We start from the raw sequence: 24,232 nt of genomic DNA, 5'->3' as shown, positions 1-24,232 counted from the left end.
TATGGCAGAGGTGAAGCAGTTGAGCAGGATCAGAGGTCAAGCTAAGAAATACAGGAGCATATTTGATTACTGGAAGTAACCAGTAGAGGGGTAGACAGGAGAGAGCAGGTGAAACATCTGTGAGACCTTGAGTCAGTTATGTAACTTCTCTGTGTCTTAGTTTCCTTACCTGTAAAGTTTGGGTAACAGGATCATTCTCTTAGGATGTTTTGGGATTGGAGTGAAATGTGCATGAAGAAATTTCAATGCAATGTCTTGTGTTTAGTAATGGCTTGGTAAATTAGGCATTATTACTACTACTACTCTCATTTGCTATTGTCTTCTGTATATTTTAGAATATTGTGAATATGGAATACTAGTTACTTGGTCTCCTGATTTTACAGATCTCCCTTTCAGCCCTTGCAGACCAGCCCCATTGCCATATTGTCCTTCATGATGAAGTAAACATTCATCAAGCACCCAGCGTGTACCAAGTATGCCTATCACAGATGTCAAATATATCTGATGTATGTATCAGATACAGAACTAAATAAAACTTGTTCTCTGCCTCCCAATTGCTTCTGGACCACTAGAGGAGAGAGATGGGTAAAACATGAATACTTTATGCCAAGTTTTATATTGTAGCAGTCCGGTTCTAGCAGGAGCAGAACTGCTAGGAAATATGTATGTGTGTGTTGTATTTATTTGTTCATATATACACACATGCACACACATATTTGTGCATTTATTATAGCTGGCTAAGTAAACATGAAAGGCAGAAAGGAAGGATCATGAACAGACTGAAATGGCACAAGCACACCTTTTTGTCTTAAGGCCCACCTGCTCTCATTTGTCATGGGTTTGCCCAGCTCTTCTGTTGACCCACCTACCTTCTTGTGAAAGACTGTGGGAGGTATTTTTCCCTCATATTCCTATCTACTCCCTTCTAGGCCAGTTGATTTTTAAAGAATTAAATTTATAATCAGCAGATATACAAATTTATTCTAATATGTACTGCTTAATTTCTTGAATACACTCTAGCTGCATTTATTAACAGATTTTATTTAGTCATCTGCGCAGCTAGTTAAAGTAATTGGCTGGCTGTGAATTAAGAGCACCACCCAAGCTAAAATGTAAATTCATTAGTTTTCAACTTCAGTTTTTAATTTCACCTGCTGTTTACTGCTCAAAGGAATAATAAATTGTATTTTAAATGAAATGTATATTTAAGGGAGAAACTTCAGCAGCCAATATTCTTTTTTATTTTAAAATCTGCCTCTTTGTCTCTCTGAAAATTAAACAAGTTGTGTCAGATTGTGGCAACCACTGATGAGTGCGAAAAGCTGTCTTAAGAGTTCTGTTGCCAAAGGAATTTGAGGTATTGGGTTAGTTAGTCTAACGCTTTTGCTTTTTGTTACAAGAAGTTGAAAGCAGCGTAGGTTTTACAGAAAAGAAAGGTGGGGTAAGGTGGGTGGGGATTATGTTTCAAGGCCCTTAGCAGGAGAGATGCACGGTTAGCACACACATGAGGGTGGGTGTAGCACCAGAGTGTGGGGGGATAAGGCAGCACTCAGCCCCCATTTGTCTGAGGATCCTTCTGCCCTCTGTTCCTATTTCTCTCCAGAGTCCGCTCCACCCTCCTCCTTACTGTTCCCTGGCTTCCTCTAGTTTCTCATGTGCACGTGGCCTGGCCTGGTCACCAGCCCCGTCATTTCCAACCACTGCCATTAATGGACATCAGTCTCGATCTCTCTTCGATCAGATTCCTGAACGAAAAGATGCTCTTGGCCCTGTTTGGGCCCCAGAGAAATTATACAATATTCTCCTCAAGAACTGATTTTGCCTTTTCATTTATACATGTCACAACTACATTCAACAACTTTCCATAAAGTTCTTTTCCAGCCACTTTTGGGAAATGTGTGGTTCGATCAGAGAAACCATGTTTTAAAGTCTTATTTGATACTCAGGTCAGTGGCAAATAATTATTTAACCCATGAAGAAAATGAGCTTTACCCTACTGCTTCATTTCCCATGAGTCTCCTCTTTCTTGCCGTGTGTTTGTGCCTAGGATTCGGGCCAGGTGGGGATGAAGGAGCTCAGAAATGCTCTGCAATGGGAGCAGAGGGGCCCTCAGGGAGATGGGGGACGGTGTCCAATAGGGGTAGAGGAAAGGCTCTGTGAGGTCTGTGGCCTCTAGAGGAGCCCCTTGGTTCAGCATGATGGGGCAAGGTAAGGTTCCAAGTCCCTTGGGGAGAGGCTCCAAGGCGGAAAGGTCAGAGACAACAAAGGTCTGTTCTGTGCACAGAGACCCCAGCTCCTCCTGGCAGTGGCAGTGACAGTTAGTGAGGCTCTGACCCAGCAATTAGTATGGAAAAGTCTTCTGTAGGTCAGCTATCCCTCAGTAAAACAGCTACCTGTACCCCTTCAGAAAGAAGCTTCTAAGAAAATACTTCAAGTGGGGCCCAAATTCCAGTGGCAAACATATTTACTGTAAACCAAATGTGGAAGAAATTAAAAATGGCATTGATTATCATTGTTATTTTTGACCGCAAATGTTAGGATTTGCTGGGAGAACAAGTGGGCTGGATCTGCGGGGAGCCACAGGCAGGTGTGAGGAAATGTCCCTGGGTATCCCTGGGGATCCGGCTGTGAGGTGATCTGCCCCTAATACTTTACCCTCCAGGAATCTTCACCCCCCGTCCCAGGAGTTTCAAAAATCATATAACTTTAACTGTGACTTGCTTCTGAAATTATGCCGTATTATCTCTCTACAGGTTTGTCCTGGATTAACTTAGGTGATATTTGTAGAAGGAAGGTTCAGAGTCCCTTAACTTAAAAAGTAAAATAAATTCTATTTCCTCTATAGATTTTACTACAAAATAAGGATTGCATTCCTGGAGATAAAGTCCTCCATGAAATAAAGTTGAGTTCTTTGATAAAGAAGGGAATAAGATGATGACCATTCTGTGCTTCACCTAATTTTTTCCCTGGATATAGCACAATTCACCATTTCTTTCTGGTAGTTTAGGAACTACCTTTTAGACTGAGGAACCCCATACTTTGCAGCCTCAGGAATTTGGCATCCATCGTTCTTAGACATTTATTAGTTAGTGCTACCAGAGAGCACATATAATCACCTGAAAATTCATTCATTGATTTATTCCACAAATATTTATTGAGGGCCCACTGTGTTTCAGACACTCTTCTAGGTGCTGGGAAACATCAATATACAAACCAAAAAAATGTCTACCCTCATAGAGCTATTCTGGGGGAGTAGCCCGGACCATAAACATAATAAAAAGTAAACTATACAGTTTTTTGTTAAACAGTAAGTGCTATAGAATAACAATATAGAATAGAATGTGATAGATGTGGAGTGGAAGAAAAGCACTGTAACTTTAAATAGGGTGGTCAGGGATAGCTTTACTGAGGGGGGAGAATTTGCACAGACTGAAAGGGTGAGGAAACAAGCAATGTGGATATATCGAGGAAGAACATTCCTGGAAGATGGGGTGGCTGGTGGAAAGGTCTTGAGGCAGGGATATGTCTGGCATGTTCAAGGCCAGCAAGGGTTGGGGGAGAGATGAGAGTGGGAGGAGGAAGTTGGAGAGGGACAAGGAAGGATAGAGGGGGGCCAGCTCAAATGGGACCCTGGAAACTACTACAAGGACTTTGACTTTAATTCTGAGCAAAATGGGAAGCATTGGAGGGTTCTGAGCTGAGGAAAGGCATGATCTGACTCTTGTTTTTAAGGGATAAGATGGCCTACTGTTACTGAGAAGGAACTGGGGTGTATGGGAGATGAGGCAAGGATGCAAACAGGGATCCAGGGAGGAAACTGTTGTACAAATCCTGGCAAGAGGTGATGATGGCTTGACTGTGGAAGGTGGTGGGAAGTGATTGGATTCTGGATATATTTGGAAGGTAAAGGCCACAGGATTTTCACATCAACTGGATATGATTGGTTGAATTAAACTTTGACTTATATAAAACAAATGGAGTACCTAATAAACATAAATTAAAAATTCTGTATACTGAAGTTAAGTACAATAAGTTGGACCCATATTGATATTGATGTCCCCTCTCCTTACATTTGGTTGGAAAAAATGTGCAGGTAACATCAGCTGAGCCAGAGTCCACATCGGACTTTATACAAATAGGTATTTTTATTCAGGGTTTTTCAGAAAGGCTTAAAAAAAAATACTTCAGTTGTGTGTTCTCACTTGCATAATTTTAAGAGAAGGCTTGAAGCTTCAGCCAAGAAGTCTTCCACCAAAGATTTTTGCAATAACTTTGCTAAATGTGCAGCTGACTAATCTGCCATTAGGCAAGCCAAGTCATGCTTTGTTGAATATTAAATTGTCAAGATATTAAAGTTAAAACTTGCTTTAGTAAACCCAGCATTAACAACACTGATTGCTGAGATATTGTAGCTGTATGGTTAGAATGCATGATGCCAAAACCTAATACAGGGTTTCAACTCTGTTGTACTGTGTTTTGCTTCTTGTACACCAAACCAGTCTGACTTCCATCTGCCATTTACTCTGTCTTGGTATAGAGAAATAATATACTTGAGGATAAAGCAGTCAAACACTTCATTGGTTTCAGAGGGCTAAGGGAATAATATAAACAAAGGGCTAGCAATTGGATGCAATTGTCTTTAAAGTGTTTCTATTACAGCCGTTCCTTAGGACTGGATAGATTTGCCATCCAACTTATTTTTCTGTGTACCTAGCATGAAATTTGAAGAATTTAATCTAAAATGAGTAGAGTTCTGTTGACTACTTTGGGACATACATTTTATCAATTGACTCAAGAGTCCAATCTTTCTTTGAGCATGACCTTTAGTGGTAGTATTTTAAATTAAGATACAATCAGTTGTCCCTGTTATTAATATAACCTTTGCTTTTTTGGTGACATGTTTTAAAATCTTTGGATCTGATTACATATTCCACACTGTGGTTAATGTGCCATTGTCATCAGTTACAAAATATGTAATGTATATTTATGTGTTTTGGAAGCAAGTTTAAAAAATGAATCCTACTGTCAGGAAACACAGTCTGAAATAGGAAGGATTCTCTTGCAAAGTTTGTCAGGTGCAACTGTGTGGTTTCCTGGTGAATGGAAGAGTCAATGAGTTGCTAGGCCAAGTAGACCGTTCACTTGCCTTTTAAGGCTTGCTCTCCAAAAGTGGTTTTGTTGTGGCATGAATTTTCTTCTCTTTTCCAGAATTTCTTTTCTACTTTTTTACTATGCAGAAAGCCCCAAAAGGCAAATGGGTTGGCTTTCTGCAAATTATTCCTGGAAATCCAGTTAATCTACAGAGCCAACTCCTCACATTTTATTGGGTTGAGATGAGTAAGCAAGGACAGCTTCCAAGAGGGAGTGCTGACACATGCTTTTTGGCATCTTATTGCTGTAAATCCATAGGGAGGGTGTTAGGATTAAGGTGGCCTGGGATGCACTTCAGTGTAGACAGAAGAAAGAATTGATCAAGTAAGTGGGCTGATGTTAGAAGCCATCTTCTTTTCTGATGAGCTGTTAGAATCCTCCTATGAAAACCAGATGTTTTTGTATTGAGAAAAACTGATGAGCTTCTGTCCCTATCTTAGAAAGTGGCATCCAATCTACAAAGGACACCATTTAGAGAAATTCAAGATTTAAATAGATACTGTTAACTTCTTGTTTAAAATAGTGCAATTTTCCCAAGTATATCATATTTATAGTTACGCTGTTTATCTTTTTCTAGGAAAACAAAAGCTGTTCATTGCAATAAAAATTTTGAGTTTTATTTGTTAGTTAACTCAGTAATTGGTAGCATTCTCATATAATTGAACACTGAAGCTTTGTTCCCTTGCAAGAAATTACACTGGATGATGCATGTGTCTGATATGCTGTATGAAGGGCTTCTGTGTTGGGTAGGGAGAAGGAATTCATTGGTAGTTATTGTAGTACAATATGATTGAGTGGTGCTGATAATCAATGGAACTAATAGTGCATGTGAACGCATTATTTTAAGTAATTCATTTTCCCTTTAATATATGCATATATATTAATAATTGAAAGCTAGTAGAAGGAAAAGTATTCGTTATATAAATGCCAGATACTTGAGAAACAATTAGATAAAAATGATATGTATTTTTTCATCATAGAATAACTTCTTAGGTTTTTAAATACCAAACTATGGGCAAATAAGATAGAAAGCAAAATTGACCTATAAATCTGCTCCCAAGAGAAACCATTCTTTTTTTTTTTTTTTTTTTTTTTTTTTTTATCCATTTTCCATTTTATTGTTGACAGTCATTTGGTTTTTTTTCCATTTATTGTCTCTTATGGGGAAATTTAGTATGAATATTTTTATATTTTCAGGTGTAAAAAAATTTTTTTTAATGTTTATTTATTTATTTTTTATTTATTTATTTTTTTTTTAATTTTATTTTTTTTTATTTTTTAATATATGAAATTTACTGTCAAATTGGTTTCCATACAACACCCAGTGCTCATCCCAAAAGGTGCCCTCCTCAATACCCATCACCCACCCTGCCCTCCCTCCCACCCCCCATCAACCCTCAGTTTGTTCTCAGTTTTTAACAGTCTCTTATGCTTTGGCTCTCTCCCACTCTAACCTCTTTTTTTTTTTTTTTCCTTCCCCTCCCCCATGGGTTTCTGTTATGTTTCTCAGGATCCACATAAGAGTGAAACCATATGGTATCTGTCTTTCTCTGTATGGCTTATTTCACTTAGCATCACACTCTCCAGTTCCATCCATGTTGCTACAAAAGGCCATATTTCATTTTTTCTCATTGCCACGTAGTATTCCATTGTGTATATAAACCACAATTTCTTTATCCATTCATCAGTTGATGGACATTTAGGCTCTTTCCATAATTTGGCTATTGTTGAGAGTGCCGCTATAAACATTGGGGTACAGGTGCCCCTATGCATCAGTACTCCTGTATCCCTTGGATAAATTCCTAGCAGTGCTATTGCTGGGTCATAGGGTAGGTCTATTTTTAATTTTCTGAGGAACCTCCACACTGCTTTCCAGAGCGGCTGCACCAATTTGCATTCCCACCAACAGTGCAAGAGGGTTCCTGTTACCAAGAGAAACCATTCTTAACATTTTGGAATGTCCTTCCAGAATTTTCTCTCTTTATATATATACACATCTCTCTTCCCTGAGATCATATTACATACACTCATTTGGATTTTCTTTGTTTTCAGTTAATGTAGTAAATGTCTTTCCATTTTAATAAATATAGAGATATGTCTTAGTTTTAGCCATATATTTTACTTATGCATATTTAACCCCAAATTTCTTGATGGATGTTTAGGGACTTTCCATCTTTTTAAATGTTATAACAAGTTCTGTGACAAATAGCTTTGTGTGCTTTTCTTTTTTCTTCCCTTAGACATAGAATTTCTAACACAAAGGGATGCACAACTAAATGTGCTACCTTCACCAGGTCGGCCTCCTACAACATGTATCTTCTCTCCAACAATAATTAAGAATCCCAGTTTCCTTATATGTCGACTAACAGGGCATTATTCCTCATAATTTTGCTAAATCTTAGTTTTTAAGTTGTCTTTAATTTGAAAACCGTAGAAACATGAAAGTGTCCCATAATAACACCACCTAAAAATTGTATGTGGGTACGTGCGTGCGCACAAGTATGCATGCAGATGTCCATCCATAGGTATGTCTAATTATATAAGAAAAAAAACCCTCTTGGCCCATTCAGTCTTCTGTTCCTTAAGGTGTAAGCTTATTTAGCAAACTACTCTGTTTTTTAAATGCAGTACAATCATGCCTAACATATTAGTTTGCAACTTGACTGTTACTCATTATAGATCGTGGACAAATGTTTTCCTCTTAATAGATCATGGATATATCCTGATGACCTTCTTTTGGTGATGTCATGGTATGCCCATTGTATGGGTGTTCTGTAGTTTGTTCCCCCATGACTAAAATTTTGGTTGTTTGACTCAGAAATTCTAACCTCCAGGAATTTTTTCTGCAAAAAAATGCTTGCACAAGTGCATAAAGCTGTACGTATACATATACAAGGATGTTCATTGTAGAAGTATTTTTAATAATGAAAAATTGAAAAGAGCCTCAATGTCTGTCAAGAAGAGATCAGTTAAAAAAATCTGATCTCATGACTGTTACAGTTTTCAATGTTTTAAAAAGTCAGCAGCTCTACTACTAACATGTAAGGTTGCCCATGATTTATTGTGAAGTGAGCAAATAAGTTGCAGAATAATACATATAGTATAATCACCATCATTAGTTACTCTAAACAGGTATTTATGCATTTTTAAGTAATTTGAAGTTTTGCAGTAAATTGTTAAAAGCTTTTCTTTCTGGGGGTTGGACCTGACTGGGCAGGGCTGGGAAAAGAGTGGGGAGGAATAGAATAGAAAGCTTTCCTCATTTTATTTTATATACATCTTATTGAAAATTTAATAACAAGCATATATATTTTTAAATTTTTTAATCTTTTTAATTTATTTATTTATATATATAATTTATTGTCAAATTGGTTTCCACACAGCACCCAGTGCTCATCCCAGCAGGTGCCCTTCACAATGCCCATCACCCACTTTCCCCTCTCCCCCCAACCCCCATCAACCCTCAGTTTGTTCTCAGTATTTAAGAGTCCACCCCCATCAACCCTCAGTTTGTTCTCAGTATCTAAGAGTCTCTTATGGTTTGCCTCCCTCCCTCTCTGTAACTTTTTTTTCCCCCCTCTTCCCCTCCCCCCTGGTCTTCTGTTAAGTTTCTCAGGATCCACATAAGAGTGAAAACATATGGTATCTGTCTTTCTCTGTATGGCTTATTTCATTTAGCATAACACGCTCCAGTTCCATCCATGTTGCTACAAATGGCCAGATTTCATTCTTTCTCATTGCCAAGTAGTATTCCATTGTATATATAAGCCACATTTTCTTTATCCATTTGTCAGTTGATGGAATACATTTTGTAATAAACATTCTTTAAGTTATTTATTTATTTTGAGAGAGAGAGAGAGAAAGTATGAGTGGGTGGGAGGGGAGAGAGAGAGGGAGAGAGAGAAAATCCCAAGCAGGCTCTGTGCTGTCAGTGTGCAGCCCAGCACGAGGCTCGATCTCATGAACTGTGAGATCATGACCTGAACTGAAATCAAGAGTCAGCTACTTAACCAACTGAGCCACCCAGGAGCCCCTTAAACATTTTTAAACATGAAAAGTACATTTAAACTATAGTGAAACAGTGAAAAATAAAATGTTTAAGTGAGCCTAGGTAGGTTCCAAGAATCTACCTACTTAACAGTTTATGACTCCATGAAAATACAGTTAACTGAAAAATAAATAGTAGGAATTTCTTATAGATACAAGTGGCTTCATTTACAATGTGGCAGAAGAGTAAGAAGAAGAAAAGAGGAAGAGAGAGTAAACCATAAAGTCAGAAAGGAGTTAGCGGGAAGCAGAAGTGGACACCATTGATCCTGTTTCTAGAGGAACACAGAACTCAAATTCCTCTTCTTCAAGAGAGCTCTCCATTCATGTGAGAGCAGCTGTGTGGGGCATAACCCTCTGTTTTCTAAACAAAATATTCCCAGTTCCTCCCAGTCATATCCTTTGCCATGCTGATCATTCTGCTGTTTGTTCCACTTTGTCAGTGTCCATCTTGAAATGTGACAACCAGAAAATGCTACTGCCTTCTAACTTACAGTCTTATCAGTGTGAGATAATCAGATTAATCCCTCCTTGGGCAGGGGACACTTTTTTTTTTTTTTAACCTAGACTAAGATTATTCCTAAACCTTAGCCTTGTATTTTCTCCTAGAAATTACTAGTTAACGGTCTTGCTGTTTTTCTTCATTGTTTATCCGACAGGACTTCTAGATTGTGTTCGTTTGTTTTCTGGCTGTCTTCCATTGTTGAACCCTTTGCCCCCTTCTGAGCTGTAGCATAGAGTGATTCTTCCAATAGCCTCAACTTTTTTATTATCAAAACTATCAGCTCATATGAGTCACATAATTAATTGATATCTGCTTCCAGGAAGGAAGCTAATTTGGCCCAGGCCCCATCGATCATCAGAAGAGTTTCCTTTTGTCACCACGACATTGTGCAAAGTGGAAAAATAAATAAGAGTGCCCTCTTTGGACAGATAAAGTACAAAAATTCCTCCTCAGGTGGAAAAATTAGAAAAGTGTCCATGGGTGGAAAAACCAGGACACATGGCTTGAGTGGGAGAGGGATTTTAGTCTCATCTTACCAATATGCAGGATATAACCATACAATTACTTGCAGTGGCCTCGATTGCCATAGCATAATTTATTTTTTAACAAACAAACTAATAGACTTTATGGATACCTCTTTTACAAGCACAGTTACCCAATATCTGGTCTAAGTGTTTTTGTGAATACGTTTTCCATACCAGTTACTCCTGGCTTTGTTCCTTCTTTCTTTTTTTCAACAGTTCTATTGAGGTATGATCTATATACCATAATATTCATCTCATTGTAAGAATATGGTTCAATTATTTTTAATAAATTTACAGCATTATACAAATATCACTATAGTCTAGTTCTGGAACACTTCTGCCGCCACAAAAAGTTCTCTGGGGCCCATTTGCTTTCAGTTCTAGCTCCTACTCCCAGCCCTAAGCAGTCACTGGTCTATTTCCTGTCTTTATTGATTTGCCTTTTCTGCAAATCTCATACAAATGGGACCATATCTTCCTCTAGCTGCTTTGTTCTGCTAAAGTAGTAAGGGCCCAAATTTAATCACGGTCCCGATGCTCTTTTTGCTGTGTTCTTCTGCTAATCTGCGAGGGGTGCAACAACTGGATGTGAGTCCTGTCCCCTTCTGCTACCCCTGGCCCTTACTCATCCCTTTCCCTCCATTCTGCCTCAGCATTCAAACATGCTCTGTTACCTCTTGTCTTCGAACATTCTCCCTTGTCCAGCATCCTCTCCAGCCACCACCCCATTTCTCTGAGCCACTTCAGAGCCCAGCTTCTCAAGGTTTGACTTCATGTGCTCTTCCCACTCTCTACTCTCCTGTGAACTCTCTTTTTAAAAAATGTTTTTAGGGGTGCCTGACTGGCTCGGTTGGAAGAACATGCGATTCTTGATCTTGGGGTCATGAGTTTGAGCCCTATGTTGGGTGTAGAGATTAATTAAATAAATAAACTCGGGAAAAAAAATTTGTATACTACCTGGTATGAATAAAAGAATGTTAAAGGTAATACAGTAACAGTAATACAGTAATAGTGATACAATGAAGGTCTACACCTGTCATCCACTCCTTCCACCAGCTTTACCCACAGTGGAACCCGTGACTCCAAGTATCAGAAATTTCTCACTCATCACTACATTTTTTGTTCTCTTTGGCCCATTTCTAACTCCTTTTTTCCCCCCAAATGTTTGTTTATTTATTTTTAGAGAGAGACTGAGTACAAGCAGGGGGGAACAGAGGGAGAGAGAGGGGGAGAGAGAGAATCCCCAGCAGGCTCCATGCTGTCAGCACAGAGCCCCATGAGGGGCTCGACCTTATAAACTGTGAGATCATGACCTGAACAGAAATTAAGAGTCAGACGCTTAACTGACTGAGCCACCCAGGTGCCCCTCTCACTCCTTTTTAAGTCTACTTTTAAAACAAGGAGTCTAGGCTCAATAGTCTTTGACATCCATTACATCGCTAAAATTCCCTGATTACTATTGACAGAGTAGTTTCTTGTTTAGGATGTATTGTGGAAGATTTATAGCTTACGCTGTTGAATATTACTATATTTTTATGAAGTCTTGGCTAACTGCATGATATATAATTATAATATAATTTCCATAGGAAATCTATTCTACTTTCTATTAATTTGCTTTAGAATGCTGGGGGTTTTTTTCCCTAAAATTTTGAAGCTACTGAAAAATTTTGAAAAGCTGAGCTTCCTCTAATGTTCTCCACTAACCCTATCTATCTTTGGATTGAATTCATTTAGCCAGTACATTTGCCCCAAGGGAGGTATAGATGTCAATTATTGCTACAACTTAATACTAATGACTACTTAAATATTTAATTAATGTAATACTTGACACTCAGGGAGAAACTATTTATAATCATTGAAACCAGGCCTTTGTTTTCATCTTCTGTGCCTGGTGTTTAGTGTATCCCTTTTGGAACGCAGGTTTGGAATGAAGTGCTATGGGAGTGAAAAAGCACCTCTCTCTCCTACCTTCAGGCAGAAAAAGTTGCATAGAAAGTGACTCATGGTGGGGCGCCTGGGTGGCTCAGTCAGTTAAGCATCTTGATTTCACTTCAGGTCATGATCTCACAGTTTTGTGAGTTCAAGCCCTGCGTCAGGCTCTGCATTGACACTGCAGAGCCTGCTTGGGATTCTCTCTCTCTCTCTCCCCCTCTCTCTCTCTTTCTCTCCCTCTCTCTCTCTCCCTCTCTCTCCCTCTCTCTCTCCCTCTCCCCCTCCCCAACTCACACTGTCTCTGTCTCTCTCAAAATAAATAAATAAACTTAAAAAGAATTTTAGAAAGTAACTCATGGTGGATATTTACAGTATTAGTAATCACATTTGTTGATTTTCCAAGCTACATTTTTATTGAACATTCATTGCATTTCTTGAAGTTTGAAATATTTTCTTATTTTTTTTTTATTGTGTATTGATGTTATTAAAACAACTCTTAAAAGCGTTCATTTTAAGGGGTGCCTGGGTGGCTCAGTTGGTTAAGCATCTGACTTTGGTTCAGGTCATGATCTCACGGTTTGGAGGTTCGAGCCCCACATTGGGCTCTGTGCTGACAGCTCAGAGCCTGGAGCCTGCTTCAGATTCTGTGTCTCCCTTTCTCTCTGCCCCTCCCCCACTCATGCTCTCTCTCAAAAATAAATAAAAATGTTAAAATTTTTTTTTTAAAAAAGCATTCATTTTAAGAAATATTGGAAGTTTTTAATGAGTAGACCAAAAGTGGCTGTTTTCCTAGAGGTAGGTCTGACAGGAACACCACGAGAAAAAGATCTTTTTGCCCTGAGAAGTGAAGGCCAAGGAAAGAAGAAAAGAGCTCAGTTGAGAGCTCTATGTTCATATGAAAGATTACATTCCAGCTAACTGGATTTCAAGGCACAAGTCATCCCTGGGTTCTGGAAATTCTCCTATGTGAGCAGGTCCTGTGACTCTAACAAGAATATCTCAGAGTTTCCCTTTAGTCTGAGAATTTCTAGTCTTTAACATCATACGTTGGCAGTCTCTGCTATTATTGAACACATATTCTGATTTTATTCTGAAAATGCCTTGTTTGTGGTGTTAGCCTCTGTTAATAATAAATCTATTTGACCAAATTTGTTGCACTTTTCCTCCTACCTAAAATTAAAAAGAAAGGAACAAGCATATCTTCTATTTAAGTGGGGAAATGAAGATTTATTGATTTGACAAACTAAGTCCACAAGAGGCGTGAGCTGTCAAATGGGCCTGTGAAATGGCTTAGAGGTGTGCATATTTTGAAACACTCCACCGGTCAGTGAGACTCTTCCTTGTACACTCATGACTTTAAGAAGTTCACTCCAGGGGCGCCTGGGTGGCTCAGTTGGTTAAGCGTCCAACTTCAGCTCAGGTCACGATCTCGCGGTCCGTGAGTCCGAGCCCTGCGTCGGGCTCTGGGCTGACAGCTCAGAGCCTAGAACCTGCTTCCGATTCTGTGTCTCTCTCTTTCTCTGCCCCTCCCCTGTTCATGCTCTGTCTCTCTCTGTCTCAAAAATAAATAAACGTTAAAAAAAAATTTTTTTAAAGAAGTTCACTCCAGACCTCATTTATAACACCCACCACCTTTACAGAAATCTTTAACTTCAGTCTTTGTTCTCAGTCATCACAAATTCTGAAATAGCCAGATTCAGTGCCCTGAGGCATAATTTTTCTATTTGTCTTAAACCTTACTGTTGCATTTAGTCAAAAATGATAAGAAAAATTAATGACTTTTTTATCATCATACTAACGAGGGATTTCACTAAGATCTTAACTGCTTTAGATAAAAGATAAAAAATAGTTCTTCACGAACTAGAGTATGGTTAAGATCAGTATTCATATTCAGAGATCAGGCTCATTTTGTGTTTCATTGCACCCTTCTATGCCATATAGTCAGTGTGAAATATTTAAGAATTTATTTAGTTACTTGAGCTTTCTGAGTTGTAGAAGAGAAAACAGTGATGTTTTAAATTTTTAGATTTATCATAGAAGTATTATGCTTTCAAGTCTTCGACGTTTTTATGTGCCTGAAAGGCTCCTCTTACATTTGTGGTGTTTCTTGTTTGCATTATGATGTGTGATGTATCAATTGCATATTACTCTGTAATGTCAGCTATTTTATTTCCATGTTACATTTTTCTCCATGTTACATTTTCTCCTTTCTACCTATAAAATCTTCAAGATGAACAAGGAGGGCTCTGGTCTGCAGTCTCTTCTCAGGGTCATCTGCATGTAGTTGTGCCAAGCTGCTATTTCGTGTGGGTAAGAAGTTTTGTGTTCCATTTCACAGGTGGGAAGCATCAAGCGGGAAATGACCTTCACATTTCAACCAGAGGACTTAAAACGTGACTCTAATAAAAAAATGTCTCATCAACACTTGTTTCCATTGGCCATGGAGGAAGATGTGAAAACGGCAGACACCAAAAAAGCCAACCGAGTCCTTGACCATGAAAAAGAAAACACGCGCTCCATCTGTCTCCTTGAGCAAAAACGAAAAGTTGTTTCTTCCAATATTGATGTTCCTCCAGCAAGGTAAGGGAACATTAGCCTTTCTATGTGTTTGCCTGTGGAGAGTGTGTACAATCTCTACCATATTTCTCCAGAGTATGTAGACTTAGGAGGGGCTTTCTGCCAAGAACATTTTTCCGTTGCTTGTGTGAAATAGAGCAGGTGGCCCTGCTCTTCGGAACTGACTTCATGGCTGCGCTAGTTGCGAGTATTGTCGCTGTAGAAAAGAATGTTTTATTTGATTCTGGAAAATGAATAATAAAAAACGAGAGAGTAAATGTCAAAAAAGAAACGTGAAATGTAGTACTGAGCATAACCACTTAAAAGCAGGGAGACTCTCATCTTTTGGGCAGAGGTTGGAGAGCTATGACTGCAGGCCAGATTCAGCTCCTGGCATGTTTGTGTATAGCCTGTGAGATAAGAGTGGTTTTCCATTTGTAAAGGGTTGTTTAAAAAAATGAAGAATATGTGACATACATCACAGGTGGCCTGCAAAGCCTAAAATGTTTACATGTGACTCATCACAGAAAAAGTTTGATGATCCCTGGTTTATAGCATTGGTAATCCTTTTAAGACAGATCTACCTTAGAACTGGGCCAAGAGGGTTTATTTGAAGTACCAAAAGACTTTTATCACATTGTAATTTTATTTAAAATATATCCAGTAGCATTCAATCAAAGCACAACATTATGGCAGAATGACATGGAACAGTAGTAGAATGGAACATAGTAGACCTTTTACTTATTTTCTTGCTTGTCATTTATTTCACCTAGAAAATAAGTTACACATTGGCCAGGATCTTGGACCATCTTGTTCATGCTGTATCAATAGCACTAAAATAATGCTTAGTAATGTACTAGGGGCTCCATAAATATTTGTTGGACAAAAGAAAGAAAATTCTGTAGCATAAAAATGTGCTTATTTTTAATATGTAAACCATATTTTGTTACCAAAACCCAGCAGTCTCTGAACGACATATCTGTCTCTGAAGCTTTCATCATTTCTTCACTTAGTGATGTCTGGTTATAAAAAATGACAGCCCCCTCCAAAAGAGATTGTGAATGGAGAATTATAAGCAAATTTTTGAGGAGTCCTCTATTGTTTGAATGGTTTCAACTCGGAATATAGTATCCTTGGAAAAGGAATAAATGTTTCCTTTTTGCCTATTTACTTTTTATAAGTAGAATTTCATTGCTTTCTATATTAAATCAAAAGTATCTCCTCTAGGAAATTGTGTATTTTTCTATTCTACCAAATTTTTCATACTTTCTAAAATTATAGTTCTCTTTGTTTTCCTTAACCTTTGTTGAAAATTTTCCTATGTTCATGGCTTCTGTTTAACCACTTGGAATTATTTGCTTTTCTAATTTTTTCGTACAAAGCACATGTTAAATTCTTTAGGATTAATTCCTTTAACTGGGGGTTTGTTATGAAATGTTTTATCATGCCCTAAAACTGGTAGATACCTCAGTTCATAGCTGTTATTTGGTTGACTCATAGGACAAGTGACACGTTAAGTTGAAATGTGAAGAGCTATGGTTTTATTTTCTTTCTAAGCTTGTCGTGCAAAAAATTAGACTTCCCAATGTCAGATCGTCAGTGATGACTTGTACTTCCACAGGATTTACTGTAGCTAAAAATTCCATTAGAGCACTTTATATGTTAAAAGACCTGGAATTAATCATTTTAAATTACCATAGATTGTTTTAGATATATCTTTATTCTTTAATTTCACCCCATTGCAATAGTTTCTGGGGAAAATGATGAAAAGGAAAGGAAGTAAAATGTTTTCTGCCTTTCCTGACTCTGGTATGTGGAATATTTTTTCCACTTTCTCCAATTCACTAACTGTACTTAAAAGTTACGAGTCAAGCCAGTGTTATTGTAGGGTTCTTAAGCAGTATAGGAAAGTTAATTAGATTTTGAATCCATTAATGTACAGCAAAAATTCCCCAGTGACAAGATATAATTCAGACATATTCATCTACTTTGGGAAATACTAGTTAAAGCTTCATTGTTCGAGATTTCCTCTAATATATTTGTTTTCATTGCTATAGTATTTAATCATCACAAATATGCCAACAGTTGGTGAAATAAATTGCCCTTTTTCTTGATGATGATGAAGGAATCAGAAAATTGTGGGGTTTAACTATCAAACTCTCAATTCTTTTGGTTCTATTTCCATGTACTGTTATAGAATTATTTTGTAAACGTCAACTTTCCACTATTATCTAAGTAAATCGGTGTTTTGTTTTGAAAACTCCTTTTCCTGACACGGTAGGAAGATATGCAACTTTTCTTTTTGTTTATAAAAGCAAAATGTAATCTGTCTATTGGCAGTGTATAGATAATGAAGTTTGAGTGAGTCTACAGTACTGTGAAGTTTTTTGGTATAAGGAAAGCTATATCTTACATAATATATGTGTGTGTGTATATATGCATATATATATATATGTATATGTATGTATGTATATATATATATATATATATATATATATATATATATATATATATATAAATAAATAATATGTAGCTCTATCCAGCTGATTATTGAAACGTATTCTCCTAAATCCAGATGTTATGTTTTGGCCAGTTCTTATAAAGGCATTTTTGACCAATAGAGTATCACTGGTAAAGAGTTTCTTGGCAGTTTAAAATCAATTCTTTATAATCTTTCTCACTCTGTCCTTTGCTTTTTCCCACTATAGGCAAAAGGATCTTTGTTGACCTTTGCTTTCTATATTTTCTAAAATGGTACTTGATGTTTATTTTCTGTGGTTTATATAATGAAGATAATAGATATATTTTGCTTTTTCATATCCCTGGAAGAATCTGGGAACTAGCCTCCCCATCTTTATATCTCATTGTGATGGAGCATTTCCTGCTTCCATTCAGTAGCTTATTTATGGAGTACCTGCTACGAACGCAGCACTCAGTAAAAGAAAATTGGAATGAAATGGGATGCCAACCCTGTACGAGCTTACAGTTGAATCATGGAAACAGACACCTAAGTAGCTAATTTCAAGTAACAGTTCCTAATTTGCTCCCTTCTTTAGAACTGAACGAATTTGTACATAAAGGAGAATCTCTCAATATTACGGAAATTATTAATTTGATACAACTATTCAAAAGCCTAGTTTTTTGTTGTTGGTAGTATCTTTTTCAAGATGAGGATGAATGGAATTGAGAAGGAGGAACTCTGAGATCTACTCTACAAAATCCATGTTTGTTTACCCATTTTCTCAGGACCCATTTGAAAGTTGCTAGTTTCAGGAAAATATAAATTTAAATGAGTTACTAACCCCGATGTGTTAGGCTGGGTCATCTGAGAAACAAATGCCAAGGCAGGATTAAATCCAAGCATTTTATTGGGACAGATGCATGTGGGAGAAAAGGGGTGTGGTGAGAGGCATGGAAGGAGGGAGGTACTGTGGAAGGAAGTCATACTGTGGTGCAGGGCTGAGCCCCGAGAATGAGACAGCCAGGGAAGGTTGGGTGGAAGTGTGCTAGACGGCCTTGCAAGATCGTCAGGAGTCCTGCATTATATGAATGCAGTGGAGTCCGCTTACCTGTGGGACATTGCTTGATTGATCTTAGGAAGAAGCAGCCTTTTCTTTTGGGGGGGGGGGGGGCGTGGGGATGGAGGTGAGTGCATCATAGCGTTGAGTATTCCGAGTTCTTCAGTAGAGAAACTAAACAGAGCAAGAGTGTGTCAGAGAGCACGTGAATGTGCAGCGTTTCTTTGGAACTAAAGAGCTATCTATCATTAACAGAAAAGAAAATTCTGTGCAGTTTTTAAGGATTATTGGGGAGCAGGATTTGGGTTGGGGGTTACCAGGAGCATCAGTGATAACAGTGGGGACAACAGTCTCTAAACAATGTGTCTGTCTCTGAAGGTTTCATCACTTCTTCACTTAGCGATGTCTGGTTATAAAAGATGACAACCCCCTCTGAAAGAGATTGTGAATGGAGAATGAAGAGTTACTAATTATAGATATGTCATCTTAAGTATTTTTTTAATCTCTGGGGAAAAATGCTAGCTGTCTTGATCTCTATGGAGAGTTGAGGAAAATGAACTTTCAGAGTATTTATAGAGACAGGGGTGTGAGTGAAGAGTCCCTCCAGAAAGGAATTCCAATACTGTGGTTTGGCTCAAGAAATGAATAAGAGACCGAAGGTCAGTAAGTAAAACAAATGCTAGTCAGTGGTTTCCTGTGGGCAGAGCTCAGCAACTCATTAACTAAGACAGTGATTTTAGCCTGTTTTTCAAAAAAAGATGATGAACCTGGGCCCAGATAATAACTGATTCATGCCCAGATTAGTGGTAGAAATCTGGGGAGAAAGAATGAAAGATTTGAAATACAGTGTAGGGAATTTACAGATTAGCCAGGGATATGAGGCATAAAAGTAGTTGGAAGGAATTTTTCAGTTCTTGGAGTGTGTGCCAAGCTGTTGGGAGTAACATGAGACTTCTTATGCGTTGACTTGCTTGAATGTAGTTGCTAACACCACATTCTTTCACAGTCCAGAAAGTGAGTGTTTCAACTGACCCAAAGGGTAACTAGGCATGGTGGGCAAATCTGTGAGTATTAGAAGAGAGAACATGAAGGACTCAGGAGAGTCCCTTTTGGAGGAGAACTTTCCACTCATGTTAGCTCTGCCTGTTGTAGGGCGTTGCTGGGGATGCCACTGTGTGGACTTCTACTATGGTTCCTAAAGACTGCTCTAGTAGTTCTCTATATCTTAAAGATTGTGTGTAGTATTCTTTGGTGTATATTAATTGAAATATACTGCTTTTAAGGTAAATAATTTTATAAAATCTGCTGATGTTATAGTAAATCATGTAGATACTTACCAAAACAGAAACTGGGAGAAGCAAGCGCTGGGCACTCAGTAGCATCATCATGTAAGAACTGAGAGATTATAGAGAAGTTGTAAATTGTGAGGTAGTACAAATGATGATAATAAACATAAAGGGTTTTGGTCTGTGTGTGCCTGATGGGGCACGCATGAGTAGAATCGTGTTCCCCAAAAGATGTGTCAAAGTCCTAATCCCCCAGTACCTGAGAATGTGAGCTTATTTGGAAATAAGGTCTTTGCAGATGTAACCAAATTAAGGTGAGGTCGTTAGGGTAGGTGGCAACCCGATATGACTGGTATCCATATAAGAAAAAAAGAGAGAGACAAAAGACAAGGAGGAAAGCCAATGGAGGCAGAGATTGGATTGATTGGTCTACGAGCCAAAGAACACCAGAAGCTAAGAAACAGGCATGGAACAGATTCTCCCCCAGAGCCTTCAGAAGAAGTGCTATGTCTGAATATGTCCCCCTCAAAATTCATTTGTTGAAACCTAATCCCCAATGTGATGGTGTTAGGAAGTAAGACCTTTGCATGCTGATTATGCCATGAGGGTGGAGCTGTCATGCATGTGATTAGTGCCCTTATAAAAAAAGGCCCAGAGAGCTCCCTTGCCCCTTCTACCACGTTGAGGATACAAGAAGTATGCCACCTCAGCCAACCATGTGGCACCCTGATCTCAGACTTCCAGCCTCCAAAACGGTGAGAAATAAATCTCTGTTGTTTATAAGCTCCATGATCTATGGTATTTTGTTATAGCAGCACAAAAGGACTAAGAAAATACGGCTCTCTGACACCTTGATTTCAGCTTCTTGCCTCCAAAATTGTGAGACAATAAAATTCTATTGTTTTAAGCCATCCAGTTTATGGTGATTTGTTAACAGCCCCTCTAGGAAAATTAATATAGGTTGTTATTGCTGATGACTACATCTGTGTCTTGCCTTATAAATTTACTTTGAGTAGAATAATTATTCACATTCAGTAATGAAGTTAAGACATGCCTAATAACATGACTAGTTATCATCTATGCCTCTCAGGGAGAGACGCTATCATTGCTTTTTCCGTAACTATTCAACTTGTGGTTATTTATTAAGTTTGTCTCTAAATCAAGTTTATTGAGATGTAATTCATGTGTAATAAAATGTACCCACTTTAAATATACACTTTAATGAGTTGTAACAAATATATGTACCCATGTAATTAATGCCATAATCAAGATATAGAACATACTCATCCCCACAAAAAAGTTTCATTGCGCCTCTTCCCACTCCACCTCTCCTCTGACCTTCAGCACTAGGCAGCCAATATTCTATTTTCTGTCTTGTGGATTAGTTTTGTCTTTTCTAGAATTCATATAAATGGAATCATGCATGATGTATTTTCAGGTATCTTCATTAGCTCAGCATGGTGTTTTTTTAAGATCTATATTTTTCTTTTGCATTTGTCAGTAGTATGTTACTTTTTATTGCCAAATAGTATTCTATTTTGTGATTATATGATAATCTGATTATGCATTCGCCTCTGATAGACATTTGGGCTGTGTACAGTTTGGGGTTATTAGGAATAAAGCTGCCATAAATATCCATGTATGCCCCTGTGTGGAATAAGTTTTCACTTTTAAATACCCAAGAGTTGACTTCATAGGTCATATGGCCATTGTATATTAAACTTTTTCAGAAACTGAAATACTTTTTCAAAGTAGTTGCACCATTTTATATTCCCACCAGTAAGGTATGAGAGTTGCAGTGGCTTTTATGTGTTCACCAACCCAGGGTATTGTCAGTATATTTAATTTTTTTATGAAAGTAAGAAAGTACTCTTATTTGCTGAGTTTTTGTCATCAATAGATGCTGAATATAGTTTAAAAATGTTTACATCCATCTGCATGAGCATAGTTTTAAAAATTATTATATGTTGGATTACATTGATTGGTCTTGGACCATCGAATCAACTTTGTGTTCCTGAGGTAAAACCCCCTTACATATTGAAGGATCCATTTTTGTTAAAATTCTGTTAAGATTCATTCATTTTCATCCATTGACCTATCATTTTATTTATTTCGATTTCTTTGTCTGATTTTAATATAAATTTATGATAGCCTCATAAAATGCATTAGGAAGTGTCCCTTTCTCCTCCTCTATTTTCTGGGTTTGTTTTAGGACTGGGATTACTCTGCCTTAAAAGGATAGGTACACCAGTGAAGCCATCTTGACCTGGAGTTTTCATTATAGAAGTGTTTTTAATTACAGATTCAATTTTTAACATTGATACAATGCTATTTATCTTTTATGTTTCTTATTTAGTGAGTTTTATAATCTGTGATTTCAATAAATTTATTCATTAATTTAAGTGTCAAATTTATTAATATATAGTTCATAATAACGCCTTATTTTTTCTAATATATGTAGATTCTGTAGTAGTGTTCCCTCTCTCATTTCTGATACTGGTCAGTGTGTCGTCTTCCTTTTTTTAACCAATCTAACTAACAGCTTATCAATTTTATGGCTCTTCAACCAAGAGCAACCTTTGTATATATTGATTTTCTCTGTTTTTTGTCCATTTTCTATTTCACTGGTCTCCTTTTTCATCTTTGTTATTTCCTTATTTCTGCATATTTTAAGTTCCCTGTTTTGCTAGCTTCTTACAGTAGAATTTCAGTCATTAATTGTAGACCTTTCTTCTTTTCTACTATTGGCATTTAACACTTTTCTCTTTTAGCAACAATAACTCTTTCTACACACTTCTTTGTGTATACCTCCCAAATTTTGTTTGGTTGTTTCTTCTTAAAATTAGAACATTGGAATTAGGTTTTATTGTGAAAAGTAAGAGGCACAATACATTTTTCTTATTATTTATAGTTGTGAAAACAATCCAGAAAACAGAAATATATAGCATATTTTGAAATAGGATATTTGATTCATTACAGTCATTATACTTAAACTTATATGTTTAAAATGTTTTGCCACCTTAATTTTTTCTTTTTTAAAATATGCTTTACTGCTTTTTCTCTTTCATAATGTTATTCATGAATTCTGCATACTTATTGATATTTTTGTCTACTTGTGACTACTGGTTCTGTACGTTACTGATATTTTTTTATCTACTTCGTTACTGATTTTGTCTACTTCTTTCTCTTCTCAGTTTGTCAGATTTTGTTTTATGAATTTTAGAATTGGTTTGTATCCTTGAGGAATCAACCTCTTTATTATTATGAAATGTCTCTAGTTATCGATATTATGCTTCATTCTGAAATCTACTTTGTCTGTTATTAGTATGGCCACCTTAGCTATCTTAATATTATATCACTTCACATCTGGTGCAGGAATCTTACAATGGTATTCTTCCATTTCCCCTTTTGTTCTTTGCACTATTTTTGTTATAAATTTTATTTTTCTAAATGTTACAATCCCCAAATTACATTTATTGATTTTTCTTTAGTCATCCCTTTTTAAAGTAGTTTTATTGAGATATAATTCATATATGATACAATTCACCTATTTAAAATGTTTCTAGTACATTCATAAAGCAGTGTAACCATCACCATGATTAGCTTTTTCACCACCACCACCACCACCACCACCACCCCCACCCCCACCCCCACCCCCACCCCCACCCCCACCCCCAAAAAACCCCTGCCCATGAGCAGTCACTCTCCATTCTTCCCCAGCCTCCGAACCCTAGGCAACCACCAACCTATTGTGCTGTTGCTGTCTCTATACATTTGGCTATTATGGACATTTCAAATAAATGGAATCATACAATATGTGACCTTTTGTGTCTGGCTCCTTTCACTTAGCATGTTTTCAAGGTTCAATAACTGTCTTAGCTGTTAGGCTGCTATTAAAAAGTACCATAGGGACGCCTGAGTGGCTCAGTCAGTTAAGCATCAGACTTCAGCTCAGGACATGATCTCACAGTTTGTGGGTTCAAGCCCCACATTGGGCTCTGTGCTGACAGCTCAGAGCCTGGAGCCCATTTCTGATTCTGTGTTTCCCTCTCTCTCTCTCTGTGCCTCCCCCACTCATGTTCTGTTCTGTTTCTCTCAAAAATAAATGTTAAAAAAAATTTTTTTAATAAAATAAAAAGTGCCATAAACTGGATGGCTTATAAACAACAGAAATTTATTTTTAACGGTTCTAGAGAGTAGAAGCCTGAGATTATAGTTAGGTTCTGGTGAGGGCCCTCTTCTGAGTTGCAGATTGCTGACTTCATGTTGTATTCTCAAGTAGCAGAGACTAGAGCAATGGAAGCAAACTCTTACTACTCTTGCAAGGGCACCAATCCCCTTCACAAAGGCTCTATTCCTATGACCTCAGAGATGATCATAATTACCTCCCAGGGGCCCCACCTCCTAATTCTATCACACTGGGAATAATATTTCAACATATAAGTTGGGGGATGGCACATTTAGTCTGTAACATTCATGTTTTAGAATTATCGGTGCTTCATTCATTTTTATTGCCAAATAATATTTCATTTCATGGGTATATCACATTTATTTATCTACCCATGCATTGATAGATATTTGGACTGTTTCCATTTTTTGGCTATTATGAATAATGCTATATGAATATGTATGTTCAAGTTTTTGAGTGGACATACGTTTTTAGTTTTCTTAGGTATAATATCTAGGAGTAAAATAGCTGGTAACTCCATATTT

General features: G+C 37.5%; 1 protein-coding gene across 2 annotated transcripts in view; it reads left to right on the top strand.

The window, feature by feature from the left end:
* ZNF704 (zinc finger protein 704) overlaps window positions 1–24,232 on the top strand; it is a 233,163-nt gene that overhangs the window by 41,144 nt on the left and 167,787 nt on the right. For both annotated transcript variants that reach the window (XM_042923611.1, XM_042923612.1), the window contains exon 2: window positions 14,498–14,739. In XM_042923611.1, coding sequence (XP_042779545.1) covers window positions 14,498–14,739 — 242 coding nt within the window. The remainder of the gene's footprint in view (window positions 1–14,497; window positions 14,740–24,232) is intronic.

This window comes from Panthera leo, chromosome F2, assembly GCF_018350215.1.
Source record: "Panthera leo isolate Ple1 chromosome F2, P.leo_Ple1_pat1.1, whole genome shotgun sequence".
Classification (NCBI taxonomy): Eukaryota; Metazoa; Chordata; class Mammalia; order Carnivora; family Felidae; genus Panthera; species Panthera leo.
Note: the sequence above shows the minus strand (reverse complement) of the source record. Positions and strands in the feature narration are given on the sequence as shown.